This window comes from Anabrus simplex, chromosome 8 (assembly GCF_040414725.1).
Source record: "Anabrus simplex isolate iqAnaSimp1 chromosome 8, ASM4041472v1, whole genome shotgun sequence".
Lineage (NCBI taxonomy): Eukaryota > Metazoa > Arthropoda > Insecta > Orthoptera > Tettigoniidae > Anabrus > Anabrus simplex.
The window spans coordinates 89,112,071-89,133,967 of NC_090272.1; the positions used below are offsets into that span (position 1 = coordinate 89,112,071).

The window sequence follows — 21,897 nt, forward strand, 5'->3', positions numbered from 1 at the left end:
TTATTTATTATTATTATTGTGAACATGTATTCGGGGCTGAACGCCTGTTTTGTTCACTAATAAATACAATACAATACAATACAATAGTAATGTAGGGAAGTACCATACAGACAAAGTTTCCAGGTTTTCTTGTTCGTCGAAACCTCTTTCTCGAAAAGTGGTGAAGCTATAACTCTCTACAGCACCACTTTATACATAAAATTCTTTATTTTTTCTCTTACTTTCAGATTTTAAATTTTGCTGGTATGCTTATCTAGTTGTATTCACGCGATAACTAGGTACACCGAGCTCGATAGCTCCAGTCGCTTAAGTGCGGCCAGTATCCAGTATTCGGGAGATAGTAGGTTCGAACCCCACTGTCGGCAGCCCTGAAAATGGTTTTCCGTGGTTTCCCATTTTCACACCAGGCAAATGCTGGGGCTGTACCCTAATTAGGGCCACGGCCGCTTCCTTCCCACTCCTAGCCCATTTCTGTCCCATCGTCGCCGTAAGACCTATCTGTGTCGGTGCGACGTAAAACAACTAGCAAAAAAAAAAAAAAACTAGGTACGTCTGGTGCTGCGATCTAGCGGCAGATTGTTTTTAAGTCGTGTTACACGTTCACCGCCGTCTCGATCCTATAGGAGAATCGAGACGGCGGTGTACACGTTTGAATATGGAATGAGCAGGCAGTATAAACAGCCATCGGATGCAGATCGAGCAGGCAGTGGTTCCAAACAAACAAACCCCATGGCACTATTATACAACAGCCCTTGAAGACCATTGGCCTACCAAGCGACCGCTGCTCAGCCCAAAGGGCTGCAGATTACGATGTGTCGTGCGGTCAGCACGACGAATCCTCTCGGCCGTTATTCTTGGCTTTCTAGACCCGGGCCGCCATCTCACCGTCAGATAGCTCCTCAATTCTAATCACGTAGGCTGAGTGGACCTCGAATCAGCACTCAGATGCAGGTAAAAGTCCTTGACCTGGCCAGGAAACCACCCCGGTGCCCCGGGTAAGAGGCAGGCACGCTACCCCTACACCACGGGGCCGGCTTAACGTTAGTTCACAGACTTAAAATATTATTAACATATACGGTACCGGTACGTTACTGTCTGTGACTCCGTGTAAAGTTAATCATAGCGGCTTATGTTCTCAAGGGAATCGTAGTTCTGTAAATATAAGTTTGCTAGAAATGTATCCTACTGTATGGTGTATGGTGAATCGTGAAGAACGTTCCTTTTTTCATTCTATGGCAACAATGCATACCAGTAGTAGTTTAATCTTCACCGCGACAATTGTTAGCTACTTTCTCTTATAGCTGAGGGTTATCTTCTTTGTTCTAATGTAACACTGGTGCTGTCTCCAAACATAATAATTCTGAAATGTCAGACATGCTTGTCACCTTAGCCATTGTTGCCGAGGTGGAAAAGTGGCCGTGGTTGTTGGAAGTGATGAAGTGCGTGAAGAACTGGCACTGTGATGTAAGCGTATGAAATGATTCCTTCGAGTGAAGACGATGAATTAACAGCATTGCCATCTCGGGTAGTACCGGTATCAATGGATTTGGTGAGATTCGAGGGAGTTAATTCCAAATACCGTATTAATGAAGATATCATTGTGGAATATTACCTAGATGCTGGGGTAAGTAAAATATTAAGTTCATGTTGCGTTATTGAACTTCTAGAATAATAACGGCTTATATTCTTGAGTCAGTTGAAAATTCATCATACCGTACCGTACCGGTACCGTACCTTTGCGTTACAACATCTGCTGTACTTGTTATACTGTACCTACTAATTACGGTACTATAACAATATCCTAAAAAGCTCTTTTAGTAATGTGTAGAAAACGCAAGCATTTACGTTGAAATAACATACTGTAACGTAACATTTGACCGAAATTCAGTGGTGAGATTACACCTTTAAGCTTATTAACTTAATTACTTTTTGTTGTCTAAAAAGTAGTGTACCGGTACCGGTTAGTTACTTCGCGGTACCTATTAATATATACGGCTCATTGATGCCGGCCGTGATCAGGTTTCAGCAGCTGCCTGATACCAAATTATGCAGCACTGAGTCAATATACAGTTCTTGTTAGGCTACCAGTTATGTTTAGAAATCAAGAGAGTTTACTAATAAAGATTGATTCCTTCAGATAGTATCTCAGTTTCCTTGTGATGTTTAACTTTTATTGAAAAACATACACATGATAAATATCATATTCTGAAATTTAGGGGTAGAGGTTATGGTTTTCTCGAAAATTATCTTGTCCCGCACCACATCGACCCACAATATCATGTCTGGTATCCTGGGTCCTGAAAGCGTAAATTGGAACCTGAGGAATGGCTTTTGATAGCTGCTTGTAGAAGTAGGTAACAGTCTGAAACAGACATTTTAAACTACGGCGTCTTAGATGTGATCGATGCTCATATTAAGAGGATAACATTTTGGTAATCAACACAATTACTCTGAAGTGTATAAGGGATTAACTTGCCTATTAGGCCTACAGTTTAGAGTAGATCTATGATACTGGTACCGGTACCTATGTAATTCTTACAGTTAAATTTGTATATTGTTGGAGAATCCAGAGTTCAAAGAACTGCAATACTGTCCCTGCTAGTTCCCTTCTTAATCCTGGAACAGTATCTTTATTCTCCAGAAATATTATGGTACTGGTATGCTAGGGTACTGAGTACCCCAGAAGAGAAACACAATTCTGACATAGTACAACTAAAACAGCAAATACAAATGAGTAAAATGAACCTTGTGGCACAAGATACTCTAGATATTAAGGTCTCCACTCCAATATAACATAATAAGAAGAAGCGAGAAACCTTCTCACTCTGATATAACAATAAGATGATCAACCACCAGGCAAACATTCTAAGGACACTACGGGAGGTTCAGTCGGCTCTAAAAGCAGCATAACACGATCCGGTTCAACTAGTTAGAGTCAAAAGCAATTATTGTTAATAAGAGAACTTATGAATGAAGGATAAGATCATTTCAGAAAGACTAAGGTTCTTTGAGTTTATCGAAGAAAAATCAGATTATTTTTTAATAAGCATTTTAAAAGTGTTACGGTACTACATTAACAAACACAACAGTATCAAGATACATCTTAGTGTGTGTTAAAATAATTTTATGATTTTATATATGTTTACTGTATAAGTGAAGGTTGTTAAATCTAGAATCACTGCCTTCGTAATGTACATATGTACGAGTCCAAATACTTGTGTAAACATACAAATTTGAGAATAAATTGACAGGGCAGACCCAACTATAAATAGTATTTATACGATTATTGGATATTGATGGCTGAGTGGGTATCTCAATACTCGGTTGTTCCACGATGGCCAAGAGTAGGGATTTGAAGTCTGTACTTCATTCAAGACCTCATTAGTTCTCTCAATTTGAAGAGAAAATCTTTGCTAGATTTTACTTCTTGATTTACTGGAAAAATATTCTCTATATAGATTATGGAATCATTCAAGCATGCAGGCAGAACAATCCTCAAAAATATTTATGTTACCACACTCTGACCTGTGTAAATCATATAAAATTTGTTCATCACTTTGAAGACAATCTATTTCATTAATATAATTCGTCAGGAACTACACAGTTATTTAAGGGGCAGTCAAACTGAACACCTGCTACGTGACCATGGAATGGTTTTATTCAAAAGTAATTACCAAAAGTGTTAATACATTTATCCCACTGGGAGATGAGATTATCAATTCCAGTCTTGTAGAAAGAGGTAGGTCGCTGATGGATACACTATTGCACCCACTCTTGCACTTCCTCGGCCGAATGAAACCGATGTCCGCGAATGTCTTTCTTCAGGGCGCTAAAAATTGTGAGAATCACAAAGTGAAATATCTGGGCTGTATGGAGGATGTTGGAAGTGTTTCTCAACCAAATCACTGAAGCGTAGCCTTCGGCAGATTGGAAGAATGGAGGCGAGCATTGTCATGCAACAGGATAACTCTGTCGAACAGCATTCCAGGGTATTGACTTTATGGAGCATTGCAGTTTCTGCAAAGTGCCTTAATAATGCTGTGCATTGATTGTGGTTCAACGCTCGAGGAAGTCGATAAGCAGAGCACCCCTGCAGTCAAAGAAGGAGGTCATCATGACTTTATTGGAACTTGTGTGAACAGCTTTGGATTTCTTTGACGGGGTAGGATTGTGATGTTACCAGGCAAGTTGGCCATGCAGTTAGAGACGTGCGGCTGTGAGCTTGCATCCGGGAGATAGTGGGTTCGAATCCCACTGTCAGCAGCCCTGAAGATGGTTTTCCGTGGTTTCCCATTTTCACACCAGGCAAATGCTGGGGCTGTACCTTAATTAAGGCCACGTTCTCTTCCATCCAACTCCTAGGCCTTTCCTATCCCATCGACGCCATAAGACCAATCTGTGTCGGTGCGACGTAAAGCCACTAGCCAAAAAAAAAAAAAAGTGTTTTCATTGTTGGCTTTACCGTTTGCTCTTGGGCTCGAAATGGTGCCACCACATTTCGTCCCCTGTGACAGTATGGAACAGAAACGCATACTCTTCCTCATGGTACCGCTGCTGATGACTCAGACAAGATGCCATTCTGTCAATCTTTTGTCCTTTCGTCAGTTGACGCGGAGCCACTGCGTGCAAATTTTGCACAAATGCAAGTGATCTTTGATAATGGCATGAACGGAGCCATGGTTAATGTCGACCTGAACACAAATTTCTTCCTCTGTGATCTGTCATTTTTCCTGGATAAGGTCATTATAGGGCCTGTCCTGGGTGTGCATCGTCTTGTAGTGATGTGCAGCCTTCTTGGAATCTCCTAAGCCACTCATGCACACTCGTCATGGACATGCAGTGTTCGCCACACACAGCAGATATGCGACAATGAGTTTCGCGTACTCCAGTACCCTAAGCCACCAGAAAACAAACCACACTTCTCTCCTCTTCTTTGCTTGCCTCCATTTCTACAGGTGGACAAACACACTAGACTAGTCCACGCACCAACAAAGACATAACCCAACAACTGCGTGCATCTGTGAGTTGTCACTATGCAGTTCTCGTACCACAGCGATGGTATTATTGAAACGAAGCAACAGTGTTGGTACCTTTTGCGCAGAATGTGTGTTATGGTCGGTCTTCTGTTTTCATTTGACTGCTCCTTATATTTGAGATAACTTTCAAGAATAATAACTAGCAACAGAAGAGGAAAAGGTTACAATAACCGTATAGTGGGGTACTTACTGCCTCGGAGACATTGCTTGGGTATAAGTGACTGTCACTGCTAAGAAGTACATACATTGACAGAAAGACAGTTGAGTCACAGGAGGTAGGTGCTTAACAGATGTGCCAACATAACTTAATCTAGGAACATCAATTCTCTGGGGCATTGAGTGTCTCCTTGTATTGTTCCAGGGTTAAGCAGATCTACCAGTATTTTAGCTTGAATTTTGTCTTTAATATCCTGCTGGCAAACTAATTACTATACATTTTGGTTTATTTTCAGGTATGAATATCAAACAGTTAATCAGTGATATTAGATACAGTACAGTTTAAGAATTTATGTAGTAAGTACCATCAACTGAGGTGACTGCGGTCAAAAAGTAGTACTGATGTACCATAGTAGAAACATACTGGTTGGAGTATGTTCATGTGTTTATCACATAAAAAGAGATTCATGTGTTTATCACATAAAAAGAGAGAAGTCTTTCTGGAATTTAGAAAAAATAAAAAATGTGGGTTTCAGGAATTTAGGCCTATTACATAAACAGGCAACATTACTTTTAACTAGTTTTTGACTGTAGTCATTTCAGCTGATGGCAGGATACACATATCACAGTATACAGTTTCCTAAAGAGTTTCACAATGTAGGTCATCTAAAGAGTTTAACATCACATACTGTTGTTAAACAATTTGGAAAAAATGAAGCAATGGAAAGTGTTACAATACATAATGCTAGACAGGTTAAATCATATTTAAACATTAAAAGAAGAAAAAGCCCTAACACACCTAATTAGGTGTGGTTTTGTTCTGGTTGTGCCTTCATGTCATCATTTCAGTCACATCAACAACTATTAACTTGGGAAACTTGAGAAAAATTGAAGTACTCCAGATGACTTCATTACTGATGTGGCATCATAAGTCATAGAGATCTTTCCTTATCTATCATTCTGTTATAATAATATAAATAATTCTGTGTGGCTATTGCTAGCCTGATGCCGCTCTTGTGATGAGGGTTGGTGGGAACTGCCATCTGTGAGCAACTGCTTGTTAGTTTGTTGGAGGGCATTGTTTTATGCAGTTTGTGAGGTGCAGGAATGTGGGGAGACAGAGCAAACATCCAGTCTCTGAGCCAAGGGAATTAGCCAATTAAGATTAAAATCCCTTGACCTCACCAGGAATCAAACCTGGGGCCCCAAGGATCAAAGGCCAAGACACTGACCACTGAACCATGAAGCCGGACAAATGTAAAGCCGGCCACAGATGAGCAATCCATCAGTCCAATTGGCCTGGTGCCAATCCAGAAACTTATCGTGTGTGGGGAATCCTAGATGGATCGGCGTGGCTCAGCAGGCACAGCTGGATTTCTGCCCGATCGAAAGTTCACCGCGCCGAGCCATCCCGTGTCTGGGGAATCGCAGGTCCGATTGGACTCGAGCCATCCGTTGGCCTCACTGTGTGTGTGTGTGTGTGTGTGGAATCCCTGATCCAAATTGCTATCATTATTGAAAGAGAATCCTTGTCGTCAACACATATCCCACAAAATGTCTGGCACTACTAGCGGGCGTGATTTCGTACTTGAGGTGATTGGGAGTTATCGCAATCATCCTTGCCTTTGGCAAGTGACTCATACAGATTATCATGACAAAGTGAAACACAATAACGCTCTTGATCAACTTGTGCAATTATTTAAAACAAAAGATCCTGAAGCGAACCAGGAAACGGTGCTAAAGAAACTTGCTTCTATGCGGGGGTCATACAACGAAGAGCTGAGGAAGGTAAGTGGCGCAATTAGCCTATTATTGTTGTTGTTGTTGTTATTGTTATTATTATTATTATTATTATTATTATTATTATTATTATTATTATTATTATTATTATTATTATTATTATTATTATTATTATTATTATTATTATTAAAAATATCGAAGTGTTGGTCATTGAAAACTGAACTGATTGGGGAAGGGTAAGAGATGGTTGCACAGCCCTGCCAGAGTAAAATGTCACGAACCGCCACTGATTGAGATTTGTTCCTTGTGTCGTAAGATTTAACCCTCAACTGGTATCATCTATTTTTGTAACGTAACTGGTATCATACGTCTGTCAGACTCCAGATATTTACTTTTAAATTAAACAATATGTTCTTAAATTTTTTGTTATTTATTCAACTTAATTCCTTTAAAAATATGTTTTCAAATATGTTAGTGCAAAAGGTAGATGAAAAAAATTACAAATCGAGAAAAAATAATAAAATATTAGAAGGATGCTCCAAAATTGTGGATGCTTCTAGAAAAGATGATTATTATGATGATTTCATTGCTATGTCAGTGATATGGAAAGACCATACAAACAAATAAAACATAAAATTACTGGAAAACTCTAAACATAAATTTCATTTTTAAGGTTCAAAATCCATGTTTGTTAGAAAGCACAATTTTCCTTATCACAGGTTATGTTACCTTATTTTTACATGTATATAACTACAACTCAAAACATTTTATGTGTCCAGATATAGCTATGATTTTCAAAATATATAGAAAAACATGTTAGACTTCAAAAATGTTTCACACACCTTCATACGTTCTTTCATTTATCTGCAAAGTGCTCTTGGCAGATATTTTTGGCGCACTTTTGGTGCGGGTACTTCGTTCTTCTTTTCAGTTTCGGATCGCAAAAGTAGCACATTTTACGAACCTCAAAGAATTCAGGCAGTTCAAGTTCCTCTTGTTCATCATCAATCTGAAGAATCCTCCTCATTCGGAATGTCAGTTCATGTGGAAGATACTTCACCTCAGTAAGCCTCCGATGCATTTGTGGATAGACCAGCAACTTGGCAAGTGTCTTCATAAAATCAAGCCTAGCTATTATCTCAATGTCAGAGTAGGCTTGATGAAGAATGAATGCATTGACACCACATCCCACATCAACAATTGTGAAATACAGTATATTGCCATTGGCCATCTACGAGTTCTTCAATTGGATGAGTAGTTCACACTCTTCTGATCCCGCCCATCGACACTCCTCTTCATCATATTGTAGAAAGCAATCATCTCAGACTTTCCAGTTTTAGGATCATCTGCCATGGAGTGATGCATGGAAGATACTAAAATCACTGCTTTTGACTTCTTTGGTGCGTAGGGAAGTAATGTCATAGTTTCTGTAAAACCATAAAGAGAAGACTTCTCTACACGTGTCTTGTTAGGCTGAAACTGAGGGGGATCTCTTTTAAAATTTTTTTTCATTGTTCCTACGTATGTAAGCTCTCTTGTCAGAAACTCCGTTACAAGTTCAGTCAAGGTGAACCAATTATCTGCGGTGATATTTCGGCGTGTCTTTTGGACTGGTTTGGCAAACTTAAATACTGATTGAGTGAGAATGCTCAATTTATTTTCTTCTGCAGAGAGTCTTTGTCCGTAACTGCCTTTCCCTGAATAAATGTAGGTATTATACAAATACTGGGTCCTAGCATATGTCATACACATAACCTTTAAACCGTACTTAGCTGGTTTTCTCGGCATAAATATATGAAACCTACATCGGCCGTGGAAAGGCACAAACATCTCGTCAACACACATAGTAGAGCTTGGAGAGTAACATTGCTGAGAGTTCTCAATAAATTTATTGAAAATTTTGGACACTGCAGCTGTTACATCCTCCCTTTTTCTTTCTTCCCTGTCATCTGGGTTGTCGAATCGTAGAGCTGCCAGGAGAAACAAAAACCTCTTCTTAGTCATAGTGCTGCGAAAAATATCAAGCCCGGTTCCATTCACTGAGAAAAGATTATCTACGGATTCGTAGATTTGAATATTGATGTGAATACTAATAACCCTATGAATGCTTTCAGTTCAAGGACGTCAATATCCTGTACGAATGATGACTTCTTTCGAGAATATTTAGCTCATATTTTAGCAATTTTATTGTTCGTCCACCATAAAATCTCATCTAAAATGTCTTGAGTAAAAAGTAGACCCCATACTTCTTCAACGTCTGGTTTTCTACCTAAGGCATTTACTCTTGGTCGTAGCTCGGTAATCTACAACACAATGTTATGTTGTCTTGTTCTTACAATAGTAGGCGGTTGTGCCTTTCTCCATCGGAAGCATTTTCCCTTACCATAAAAATTGCAATTATCCTGGTGATCTGAATATCCTGTATTTACGTCCCCTTCACCTGTTTGTCCTCGCCTCCATCATCCATACCCAGTGGTTCATTATTATCCACTTCCTGCTCGGAATCAGTTTCGTCATAACTTTTGATCTCGTAATCTGGATCACTGTCACTGTTGTCCACATCATGGTTTTCCAACACTTCATTTATCATTTCCTCCAAGTCTATTTCAAAGTTTGTTTGGTTCATTAGGTCGTAAAACTCACCGAGATGGTCCTGATTGTGGCTCCATTATTATTTATAGGAATTAAACACACTATAAGTAACAACAGTGTTATATTAACTCACGATAATCATAATAAACACTCAATACTGAACAACGTCATTCGCAAACAACAGTCACGGAACGGGTATCGTATGTCTGTTAGACGGCGCGATAAGGAGATAAGGAGAGGGGATGGCCTTGGAATATTTTTCAGACGTCTCACAGACGTATGATACCAGTTGAGGGTTAATTAACTTTATCTCGTCCTTGTACGACAAATTCAATTTTTGCCTATGCTATTTTGGCATGGGGCCTTAGTCCAGGGCAGACGTTGAATTATAAAAAAATCTTTTCTTAGTACACCTCTAGAGCAAAAGATGAACCCAATTTCAGCTTTCTAGGTCTTAATCTTTTGTTCTACAAGAATGTCCTCAGATCCTATCATATCACTTTGAATCATGCACATATATGTATAATATTGTTTACGTTGCGTAAACTTGTCAGTGATTGAGATTTGGTGATATTATGAACAATTAATAAAAATAATGATCATAGTAGTCCACAACTGTCACCTTATTAGCTTACAGAAATGTTTTTTGATAGATGTAGTTAGTGAAGTTAACAGACAATTGATTAGCAGCTTAGATATGTACAGAAACAGAACAATATTGCAGATATATATGCACTTGATTTAAATCGATTTGATAGAATCTGAGGATGTTCTTGTAGAACGAAACATGTCATTCTTTGTTTAATAGTGTGTTTTTCTTACAGGTATGGTATAGTGTTATAACATGTGTTTTCGACAGACTGAAAAGGTTTAAAGTTACATTAACTAAGTTGACACTGGAAAACATGGCTTCTTTCTTTACAAATTTCTTGGTTTTCTCACTGATGATGACATCTGACCTCCCACCATGTCCAACATAAAACCTTGTATTGCAAACAAATGCACTCTGCGTTTTCTCCATGCTCTTTGATAAAACACCTTATAAATGATGAATTTCATTATGGTCCGTATTGACAATTGATCACTATCAAAGGGTAGAGAAAGGTCCTCCTATTCAATACCATTAGCTTCATATAGTGTCCTATATAATTGGTACTAGTTTTGACCCTGCATACATTGGGCCATCTTCAGCCATGATCTAATTGGAAACATATGTTTACATACAACCAATAATAAAGAATACAATTTGATATGTCTTAATTTAAAATTTAAGTCTAAAACGTTGATGAAGTTGGTCTACACAATTTAAATTGAAACTAAAATGACACATTCGAACTGCTGTGGTTGGTGCCGGACTATGTCAATGTCTTTATAGTAACCAGGTGTTCTTGAGTTGATTTGGGAGTTGGTATTCCTTATCTGTATAGTTGAGCCATTTAATTTGTAAATTATGTCTTGTTGAATAGCAACATGAGTAATGGTTTATATGTAGCTTGAAGGGGATATTCACAACTTGAATAAGTGTTCCTTTTCATCTGATGTAGTGAGTCTCATTTAGCTGTATGTTAATCTCGACTCACTCCTCTGTGAGTCTCATATATCTGTATGTTAATCTCAATCTTCTAGCTTCCCATCTTTTCTCATTAATTCATTTCAAATATTTTCTTTTTCAGACATTCACTTCAAACGGAATTAAACAATTCTCGTGGACAGTCGAGATTTTCTTCTGATGGCGCAGCACAAAGATCTCTGCGAAATGTAAAGAATTTCACCTTATTTTCTTGACACGGCATAAGCCCGAAAGCCTATATCATGTCTGTAAGTAAGGACCGTGAAAGCATCAATGGCAAATTTTTTTTGGCTATTTGTTCGGGGCGTTGACCTAGAAAGATCTTTTGCCCCTGAATGGCAACATTACTCACGTTACTATTCAACAAGACATAATTTATGTATCAAATGGCTCAACTATACAGATAAGGAATACCAACTCCCAGATCGACTCAAGAACACCTGGTTACTATAAGGACATTATCATAGTTCAACATGTCCGCCTCCGTAGCATAACGGTTAGTGTTATTAGCTGCCGTCCTCGGGGCCCCGGGTTCGATTCCCGGTACTGCCAGAAATTTAAGAATGGCAGGAGGGCTGGTATCTGGATTCAAAGGTACATGCAGCTCACCTCCAATGGGGGTGTACCTGAAAAGAGCTGCATCACCTCAGGATGAGGACACGAGTTTACTTATAGTTCAACACCAACCACAACAGTTGTAATGTGTTATTTTAGTTCCAATTTAAATGTGTAGGTAGTCCAACTTCATCAATGTTTTAGACTTAGATTTTAATTTAAGACATCAAATTGTATTCTTTATTATCGGCTGTGAGCCCCCGTGGCTCAGGCGGCAGCACACCGGCCTCTCACTGCTAGTTTCTGTGGTTCAAATCCTGGTCACTCCATGTGAGATTTGTGCTGGACAAAGCAAAGGCGGAACAGATTTTTCTCCAGGTACTCCAGTTTTCCCTGCCATCTTTCATTCCAGCAACACTCTCCAATATCATTTCATCTATCATTCATTCATCATTGCCCTAGAGGAGTGCAACAGGCTTCAGCAGCCGGCACAATTCCTATCCTCGCCGCTAGATTGGGGCTTCATTCATTCCATTCCTGACCCGGTTGAATGACTGGAAACAGGCTGTGGATTTTCATTACACCGGGCGAGTTGGCCATGCGGTTAGAGGCGCGCGGCTGTGAGCTTGCATCCGGGAGATAGTGGGTTCGAATCCCACTGTCAGCAGCCCTGAAGAAGGTTTTCCATGGTTTCCCATTTTCACACCAGGCAAATGCTGGGGCTGTACCTTGATTAAGGCCAAGGCTGCTTCCTTCCAACTCCTAGGCCTTCCCTATCCCATCATAGCCATAAGACCTATCTGTGTCGGTGCGACGTAAAGCCACTAGCAAAAAAAATATTTTCATTACTGGCTCTATGTAAACATATGTTTCCAATAAGGTCATGGCTGAAGATGACCCAATGCATGTAGGGTTGAAACTAATACCAATTATAAAACAATTTACTCACATGACTGAGTGAACATGTTGACCAGAGTTTCAAGTTGCAGGTCTTGCTCTTACTTCCAGGTGGTATAAACACAAAAAGTAAAATAACAGCAGAGAAACATGTCAGTCCATCTGTTAATGTGAGCAATAATGAAAGTAAATAAACAAATAAATAATGTAATTTCTTACTAAAAATCATACAATTATGTACAGTAAAACCTCCCTATAACGGACACCTTCGGGACAGAAAAAAATATCTGTTATGAAGGGGTGTCTGCCCGCGAGAGGTTATGAAACCGGTACCATTAAACATAAGTTGGAACACAATAACCCATGTATAGTATGTATTAACAATTCTCGCAAATGTACCTTTAATTGTATACTGTATACAGTATTGTACAATATACTGCACTGTACTCACATGAGAAAGTTGTAGATGGGCTGCTGCAGCTGCGATGCACTGTATTAAAGAGACATAAACACTTCTATGGAAACCTCTATTGAGCACACTGTGCACTATTACCGTTCACCATATTAAAATTAAAAAGAACGTATGAGTTTTTGAAACGTCAAATCAGTATGTAGATGTAGCAATCTCTAGCACAGTACAGTAAAACATTAGCACTTGAAAAAATCCTTAATGTTCGTTTGTTTTGTCCATTTCGGTTTAGCAATGATGTTTTCACTATGTGCAATTAAATCCTGGGTCAAATTTACGCTTTTTTCATCATTTTGTTTACAATAAAATTCTTTCAGTCGCTTAACAATGCCGAGAGCCTCACTGTACGAGGTTATTGGCAGCACATTCATTTCCGTATTTTCTTCAAAGTCGTCATTAGCATCATCTTCACTCCTGCTTTTGTCAGAATCTTCATTTTTGTCCCTCTTCCCTTGGATTGACTGAAGAATCGTTTTCGTGTCTCCACTCTCACACTCTGTTGGAATATCTGAATCAATTTCGATATAGGTGTTCACTTGTACACTGTAACCTGCTGCATTAATCAACTCTTGTGTTGTTTCCATGCTGTCAGGAAGGGTATCCGATTCTATTTCGGGATGTCCACCACTAGCGGGAAATCCAGCTTTCAGAAAGCAGTTACGAATTGTTGAGGCCGTGACGTTTTTCCATGCATTGGTTATCCATGAAATTGCTTGGAGAACATTCAGCCCCTTTGTCAGTGTTTGAAGGGTTACTTCATTCCCGTTAAGTTCTGATACTATGTGCTTCATCACTAACTGTCTGTACATAACCTTGAAGTTCTGGATCACTCCTTGGTCAAGCGGCTGAGAAACTGATGTTACATTTGGTGGGAGAAAGACGATCTTCACATTTTGCAACTTAATTGTATCCGGATGCGATGCTGTATTATCGAGGAATAATAACACTTTTCGCCCCTGGCGTATCATTTTTCTGTCCAATTGTCCTAGCCACTCTATCATTATTTCTCTGGTCATTCGCTTTCCATTCAATGCCAAACTTCGTAACGTCCATATTTTTAAAACACCTTGGTTTTGCAGCTTTTCCTATCACAAGGGGCTCCTCCCGTTCTCCACTCATACTTGCACATAACAAGACAGTAAGACGTTCTTTTGCAACTTTTCCACCAGTACAACAATTTCCTTTGAAACACAAAGTTTTGTCGGGTAAAGCACGGAAAAATAATCCAGTTTCATCGGCATTCAAAATATTTTCTGAAGCATACCCTTCTATGATTGAAGGTATTTTTTCTTGCCAGTTGTCAACAATCTCCATATTAACACTGGATGATTCTCCGCAAATCACTCTGAAGTTGATACCATGTCGCTTTCTGAATCTTTCTAGCCAGCCATTCGAGGCTTTGAAATCTCCAATACCTAATTCTGTCGCGAATTCTAACGCTTTTGCTTGTATCATTGGTCCTGAGACAGGGACATTCTGACTTCTTATTTTAGCGAACCACTCTAGCGTTGCCTTGTCAATGAGAGCTCCACTACCACTTTGAAACAGTTTAATGCGCTGTTCGTTGCCATTTAACTGCCATTCTTTCACTAGTTCCTCTTGCTTTTTCACAATTTCAGTTGCCTGTGTCTTTCCAATCTTAAACACTTCTGACAGTTTACGCACACCACACTTCTCATGTTTATGATAGTCTATTATGCCTACCTTTTCTTTTAAAGTTAAAAACTTCCTCGGAGCCATGTTTACACACACTTACTAACGTAAAATTGAACACATCAAAAGCCCACGAGTCAATGAAAAGTAACCTGACAGTGAAGGTACGAATTCCAGGGCTGTCGAGCATGTCAGATCACACAACTTCTGGAAGTGATAGCGTAGCATAGTGTTGCCTTCCAAGAATGTGTACAGCCAGGATCAAAAGTTACGGTGTCTGTGATTCTTGGAAGTACCGGCTGTGCAAAAAGTAAGCGAATACATGCTGTGCAGGACACAAATACAGAATTTTTTGAAAAAGAAAGTGTTCGTTAGGAGAGGTTTAATTGGAGTTTGTCGTGGCTATGGTGTGTCCGTGTCCGTAATAAAGGGTGTCCGTATAAGAGGGGTAAATTACTCATACACAACATGGCATTTAATTATGGACCTAGAAAATCGTCCGCCGATGAGAGGTGTCCGTTAAGACAGGTTTTACTGTATTATAATATTAAAGGACAAGGTAAAGCTGAGCATAATCTCAGTCAAAATGGTGTATCGGTATCCTACGAATACGGCAGGCTGGGGACTAGAAGGCGTTCTAATGCACTTAGAGCTCTACAATAATAACTCCAGATAAAGGTGGCTTAATGCTAATTCAACTATATTGAAATGATATTGAATGCACTGTACAAAATATACAATTATATACAACTTTATACAACTGATGGTTTTGTCTTGTTTTTAGGGAACTTCCTAATGTAACACTCTCAATACTAGCTAAGAAGTCTTTGGTTCCCTTTCTATACTTGACAATACTAGTTGATACTTATCTTGCAGGAGACTGATGTCTTCCTCGACGTCTTCTCTCTTGAAGCTTTGCGTTCACTCATGCACACTAACACTCACTGATTTCATTGGTTTCCTTCACTACTACCCAAGAGGATGCAGTTCTGTTACTTCTATTTGCTACTATCTGTGTGACTCCCTTAGTGTTAGCCTCAATGGATGTACTGTAATTTACTGCCTCCGTGGTTACCTCTTCCCAACTATCCGGTCAAACTCGTACAGTTCTTGTCCTCGCTCGAGTCTATGGTAGGGATGCTCTGCGCTTCTAAATGATGCCTTCCCTTGAATTACTATCAAATGGGCTCCTTCAGAGACCTTCACTTGTCAATAAATGAACAGCCAAAGTCTTTCACAGCTACTTCTCTTAAATAAAGTCTTTAATTGCCATAGATAATATGAGTCTCGGCTCCTTACCTAATTATTTATACAGTTCCCTGGTCTCTTATTATTACTTCAGGGCTTCCCTTTGTGCTAGCGGCTTTACTAGTCCGCTTAAGGGTATCCTCTACCTAAACACTGTCATCTGAGTGTATATGATTTCCCGGCACACTGCCCAAGAATAGTTATTACCAGTCGCTGGTAATTCTGACTTCGAGCTCTTACTTGAGTACTGTTCACGACCTGACTGGCTTACTGTCACGGACTTCCCTTGCTCCCAACTTCTGCTTCCGACCTGCTGACTACCAGACTAACTTCCCAACTCACTTCCTTACCTTTTGGTTCCCCTTTAAGTTACTTCAGTGTTCTCGAAACGACCCTGCCCTGATGACTTCAACCTCCTCATGATTCTGATTTGTCATTTTCCTATTGGTCAGTAACATCCCTTCCCTGAGGAAGTTATAATCATCTCAATTGTTCTAGACGCTTGAAGAGCTTTAATTTTCTTTTCTATGTGCGTTTTCCAAGCTTCGCTCTGTCGCCCTTTTGACCATGTACACATTGTGATAAGAGAGTCGCAAACATCCTGTGTTTATTCAATATTTCACCATTGGCTGGCTGGTTTCTACTGTTCAGAACTGCATCTTTTTAATATTCCCAATGTATGTCTTAAATTCATTTACATGTATTTTACCTTGACACTTAGGGATTTATTCCTTTTTCTTGACTCTATGATTCTTATTTTTACTTCACTCCGATATTGTGAGGTCTCAGTTCGATTTTAGATCGAACCGTTCACTCACTAAGTACTGATTGCGGGCGGTGCCATGTCAGCAACATGACAGGTGTTTTTCTCCCCAATAGGTAAAAGATGGGACATTTGGGTGTCACAGAACTTTCCTTCGGGACACCTGGACTTTTTGCTGAAAAAGCAGGATTGTCCTGGGAAAAACAGGATGGATGGGAATCCTATTACAGTTACATCAAGGCTTCAGAAGGCTCTACTTTTACAGGGGGATGTCTGAATACTTTTGAATATACAGTACTGTGTATTTCCAAGCTTATTATTGAGACCCCAATGTTTGTCATAATGAATGTGTTTTTTTTTTAAGGTTCAACAGTCTTCACATAACTGGGTGGGTATGTTCCCAAGGGGCTTCTCTAACCTTCAGCAGTACATCACATTTGAATGGACAATTGTCAGTCCTAGAGAAACGCTTTCACTTCAACAAACCATTCAATTTCTTAGCAAGTATTATGCATCAAATGTCCATTTCAATCAACAGTACCAGTTTCTGTTCATCAGTAAGGAAATGGAGGTGAGTTGTAATACTTTTTAATAATGTTACACATGTATAATATGGTACAAGTGATTCACATCTACATTAGTAATATTCATGTTTCAGGTTTTAGGAGGAAGTTCTTATTTTTATTTTATTCCTCCTGATGAAAGTTCCTCCATTAGAAAAGAAATTTACAATGAACAGCCTTCAACAGTTCAGGTAAATATTTATTTTCTTCACTCAATTTCATACTGAATATCTTTGTTCGTTCCTCTTAATACATACACATATGATTTGGGTTGAATTTTAGGTTCTGACATAATAAGCAACCTTGCAAGCTCCCTTTGTGGATCAGTGGTAGAGTGCCAGCCACCAGATCCCAAGATCACAGGTTCAAACCTAGAAGAGGTAGTTGGATTTCTGAAGGGTGGAATTAATCCATTAGACACTTCATGTCATACAGTGCTGGCATGTAAAAGATCTCTGATGACACATTTGGTGTTTGCCCAGAAAAATTAATTAAAACTCAACCGTAGATTGCCCAACAAAGATCTGTTTCTCTGCCATCTGATAAAGAGTAAAACAGAACTTCAAAATTGACATACAGGCAGCCTAGGTGGCATCAAATCAAAATGCCTATGCATGGTAGTTGAGACCATATAATTATTAGTAACCTTGAATGTTGCTTGCACTTGAAAAGATTATTATTCTCGAAATAAATAGGCCAATATAAGACCTTACTTTGCACTCTATGGCTCAAGACCCTGAGGTTTTGGGTTACTGGTTTTACTTCCTACATTTACAAATTTTGGAGATGCCAAGGTGCCAGAAATTTTACCTGCATAACTTCTTTTACATGCCAGTAAATTTACTGACATGACACTGGTGTATTTGAACATCTTCAAATACTCCTGGACTGAGTTGGGAACAAACTGACCATTGTGAGCTCAGAAGAGTAGCTCATTTTGAAAGTACCTCTTGAATGATAACCAGAAGGACTTGCATGATGTCTGTTTAAATTTTCTTACGTGGTGTGTCTAAAAAATGTGTAGGGGATTTCTTTTAATCAGAAAACAAACAAAATAGAAGATCAAAAAATTTCCTGTATTGCCCTTCAAAATAATTGCCATCTGCTATAACACATAGTTGGCAACATTCATCCAGGTTCTGGAAATTGTCAGCAAAGGCTTTTTAGGAATTGATTGCAGAACAGCTGTCACATGATGTATGGCTGCCACATCCACAAAATGTACGCTCTTCATGACCCTCATCAGGCAGGGAAATAGGAAGAAGTCCACAGGAGCCAGATCAAGGCAGTATCGTGTGTGTGCTCATGAACTTGCACGCTGCACACGGATCTCAATGTGCGCAGGGGCATTTTCTGCTTACAGCTTCCCTCCTGTAAACTTGCATCAACATTTCATGCACCTTCCCAATTTCTCAAAGAGCTTAACGTTCAAGCATTGCTCCATTGCGCAATGTTCCGTATTGAAAAGTATCACAGTTAAATTGAAATAATAAATATGGTAGTTCAACCTACTCAATACAAGTAAATAAGAGATGTAGGGATTACATTCTTATTTCATTAAAAGTGGAAATGGTACCGGTTTCAACCCCAGTCTGGGTCATCATCAGCCGATTATAACTCGAAAAACAATGCATAAGTAAGAAAGAAGTTAACGGTCAAGTCCACACAATATCAGTTGAAGAGGCGATTCGCGATTCTACCATATTTATTATTTCAATTTAACTGTGGTACTACCTTTCACACTGACTATGCTCTATTAGCTGCAGCAGGTTCACTATACCAGAAACATGTACTCCATTCTAGTTGGTGCTTCTCATCATATCTCTGAAGAATCATATGCATGTGCACACACTTGCGCCATGCTGTCATTTGGATATGGCACAATTCACCAAACTTTTCAGACAAATCATGTACTATCCAGGTTTCTGTTTCTTATTGGCGTTTACAAACTGTGTTCTGTATCAGTAGATCTGTTATGCATTTCACGATCATGGTGAGCTGGAGCAGAATAATAATCCTTTCAGAGCTGAGTCAGAATTTTGTATACAAACACCAGCAATCAGGTTCACTGTGCCGTCGACACCTCAGACAGCTTCCCCGTCACCACAACTCTTCGTCATTGTCATGGGCACAGTTGCAATCCCAGGTTGAAGAAAGGAACAACTGCCTCTTCTTATATGGTCCCTGCCTCAAAATCAAGAAGACTGAATACCTGGAATCTAATATAAGTGAGGGCACCATCCAAGAACTCAGCAAAAACAGATAGTTTCATTCCATGCCTAGAAAATCAACTGTTTTAAAATCTAAATGAATTTAACATTCCACAATGTAAACTAAAACAAAACGTAGTTACTCATTGGAACAGTACATGCTTAAAATTCGTAAGTGTGTTGAAAGCTAAGAAAGGAAATGAGAGTGTATTAGCTACGTATCTATAAATTCCATTAACTACAATCCAGTGGGAAATGACAGACAGAATGTTTGAATGTCTGAAGCTATGTCGAGATATACCGTACCCAGTATGTGATTTTGTTGGAGGAAGTAAATGCCTCTCACTGCATATGAGGACATAATATGCAAAAGCCGCCAAGTCCACATTGACAAAATTTTCAGAAATTGAGAAAAACATGCCTCTGCTTTACTATTTGTAGTTATCATGCGTGTATTGACAAGTGATATGTAAGGGGTTTGGGAATAATATGAGCAAAGAAAAATAAACGTATACCTATAATTTTCAATGTAAATGTGGATTTTCAAAATTCTGTCATGTAGATGAATGAGAAGTTAAGTCTCTGCAATCAAGCATTTTGTGTTAACAATGACATATGTCAATACTAAAAAGCTTTTTAAAAATGTAAACTCAAGAATAATGGTTAATTGAATGCTTGACATGGCTTCCCAGCATGATTGCAAGTTGGATAAAGCGGCAATGACTTTGCAGAATATCTGTAACAATAAGAAACATTATTGTCAGAACGGTGGTTTCATTTAATAGCTTTGACTCAAAATAGTACTAATGTAGAGTATAAAATGCCATAGCTAAACATCTAAACATACATACCTTATCCTCTTTTCTCTCTCACGTTTCTGGTTGCTAGGATGCGCTTTTCTCTTCAGACGTCTCCCTGGATCACATGGAAATATTTTAACAGAACAATCTTCCATGTTATTAATATATTTCGTGATAATTTAAACACATTTATGTGATCTTAGGACCTGACAAACTGCTCTGAAATGAAACCTATGCAGAATAAAGACATGAACTATGTCACGTGAGATGGACGAGCAGTTTCATTGGCTCCTGTGGACTTGGCGGTTCTTGCTTGCCAAGACCTGATGGACTTGGCGGTTATTGCTTGAAACTGCAAATTTCTACATGCATTTATAACACAAAATGTCGGGTTTTGCTTATGAGTAATAGACTATAACCAAAGAATTCTTCATTGTTCACATAATGGCGTATACAGCTCAAAAATGTCAGAAATGGGACTTGGCGGGTTTTGCATATTATATCCTCATATGTTGTATTGCCTGCAATAACTAATCTAAGTTGGAAAGTTACTGATACACTCCCACCTCGTTAAGGCCTCAAGCCTATGTGATATGACCGTGCCATTAGATGGTTTGAGTCCTATTGGTCGAAAAATAATTTCACCATCAGACTATTGGCTGGTAGGGGAGGAGAGGTGGTGGTATACAATTTCTTATCACTAAGTTGCATGCCAAAAGCCTGGATTCAGTTCCAAACCTCTCCACAATGTTCATATGGAGTGACGGCGTGTGACACTGTTGATGGTGATTTATCTGTTGGAGACATTAAGCCTTGAGCAGACCCCTTGGTGCCATTCAACAGGAGTAGGCTATATGCTGGCACCAGGTTTCACCCTCTCCCTTCCTGTTACCATATATCATGTCATTCATTCATAAACTCCTGTGATGAGTTTGATGTCAAGAAATGTATCTCATCATCAAATCTTGCTGGTTTTCCGTGGTTTCCCATTTTCACACCAGGCAAATGCTGGGGCTGTACCTTAATTAAGGCCACAGCCACTTCCTTCCCATTCCTAGGCCTTCCCAGTCCCATCGTCACCATAAGACCTATCTGTGTCGGTGCGATGTACAGCAACTAGCAAAAAAAAATCTTGCTACAGAGATTCATCTCACTTCATATCCAACCCCGTAGAGAAGAAGGACTACTACTACTACTACTACTACTACTACTACTACTACTACTACTACTACTACTTATTACAAGTTGCTTTATGTCGTGCCGACACAGATAGGTCCTACGGCGACGATGGTACAGGAAAAGGCCAGGAGTGGGAAGGAAGCAGCCATGGCTGTAATTGAGGTACAGCCCCAACATTTGCCTGGTGTGAAAATGGGAAACCACAGAAAACCATCTTCAGGGCTGCCGACAGTGGGGTTCGAACCCACTATCTCCCGAATACTGGATACTGGCCACACTTAAGCAACTGCAGCTATCAAGCTCGGTCTCTACTACTGCTACTACAGCTGGCTGTAGGCAGTGGATACATAAGGTTCCTGCCATTTTTCTTTCTGGGGCTTACAGCTGATTTTTTCCATTATAGCCAAAGGTTCTTCAATTTTTGTTTCTCTTTTGTCAAGATGTTGTGCAGTTTAGCGGGATGTCT

At 39.3% G+C, this 21,897-nt stretch overlaps 1 protein-coding gene across 3 annotated transcripts in view; it reads left to right on the top strand.

Annotated features, from left to right (window-relative positions):
• LOC136879153 (calcium-binding and coiled-coil domain-containing protein 1) overlaps positions 1-21,897 on the top strand; it is a 98,135-nt gene that overhangs the window by 221 nt on the left and 76,017 nt on the right. For 2 of the 3 annotated variants that reach the window (XM_067152910.2, XM_067152911.2), the window contains exons 1-3: positions 1,505-1,624; positions 17,044-17,250; positions 17,338-17,433. In XM_067152910.2, the coding sequence (XP_067009011.2) occupies positions 1,541-1,624; positions 17,044-17,250; positions 17,338-17,433 (387 nt within the window). In that variant the 5' untranslated portion in view covers positions 1,505-1,540. Of the gene's footprint in view, positions 1-1,504; positions 1,625-17,043; positions 17,251-17,337; positions 17,434-21,897 lie in introns of those variants that run through there. The other variant, XM_068228955.1, reaches the window with a different exon arrangement.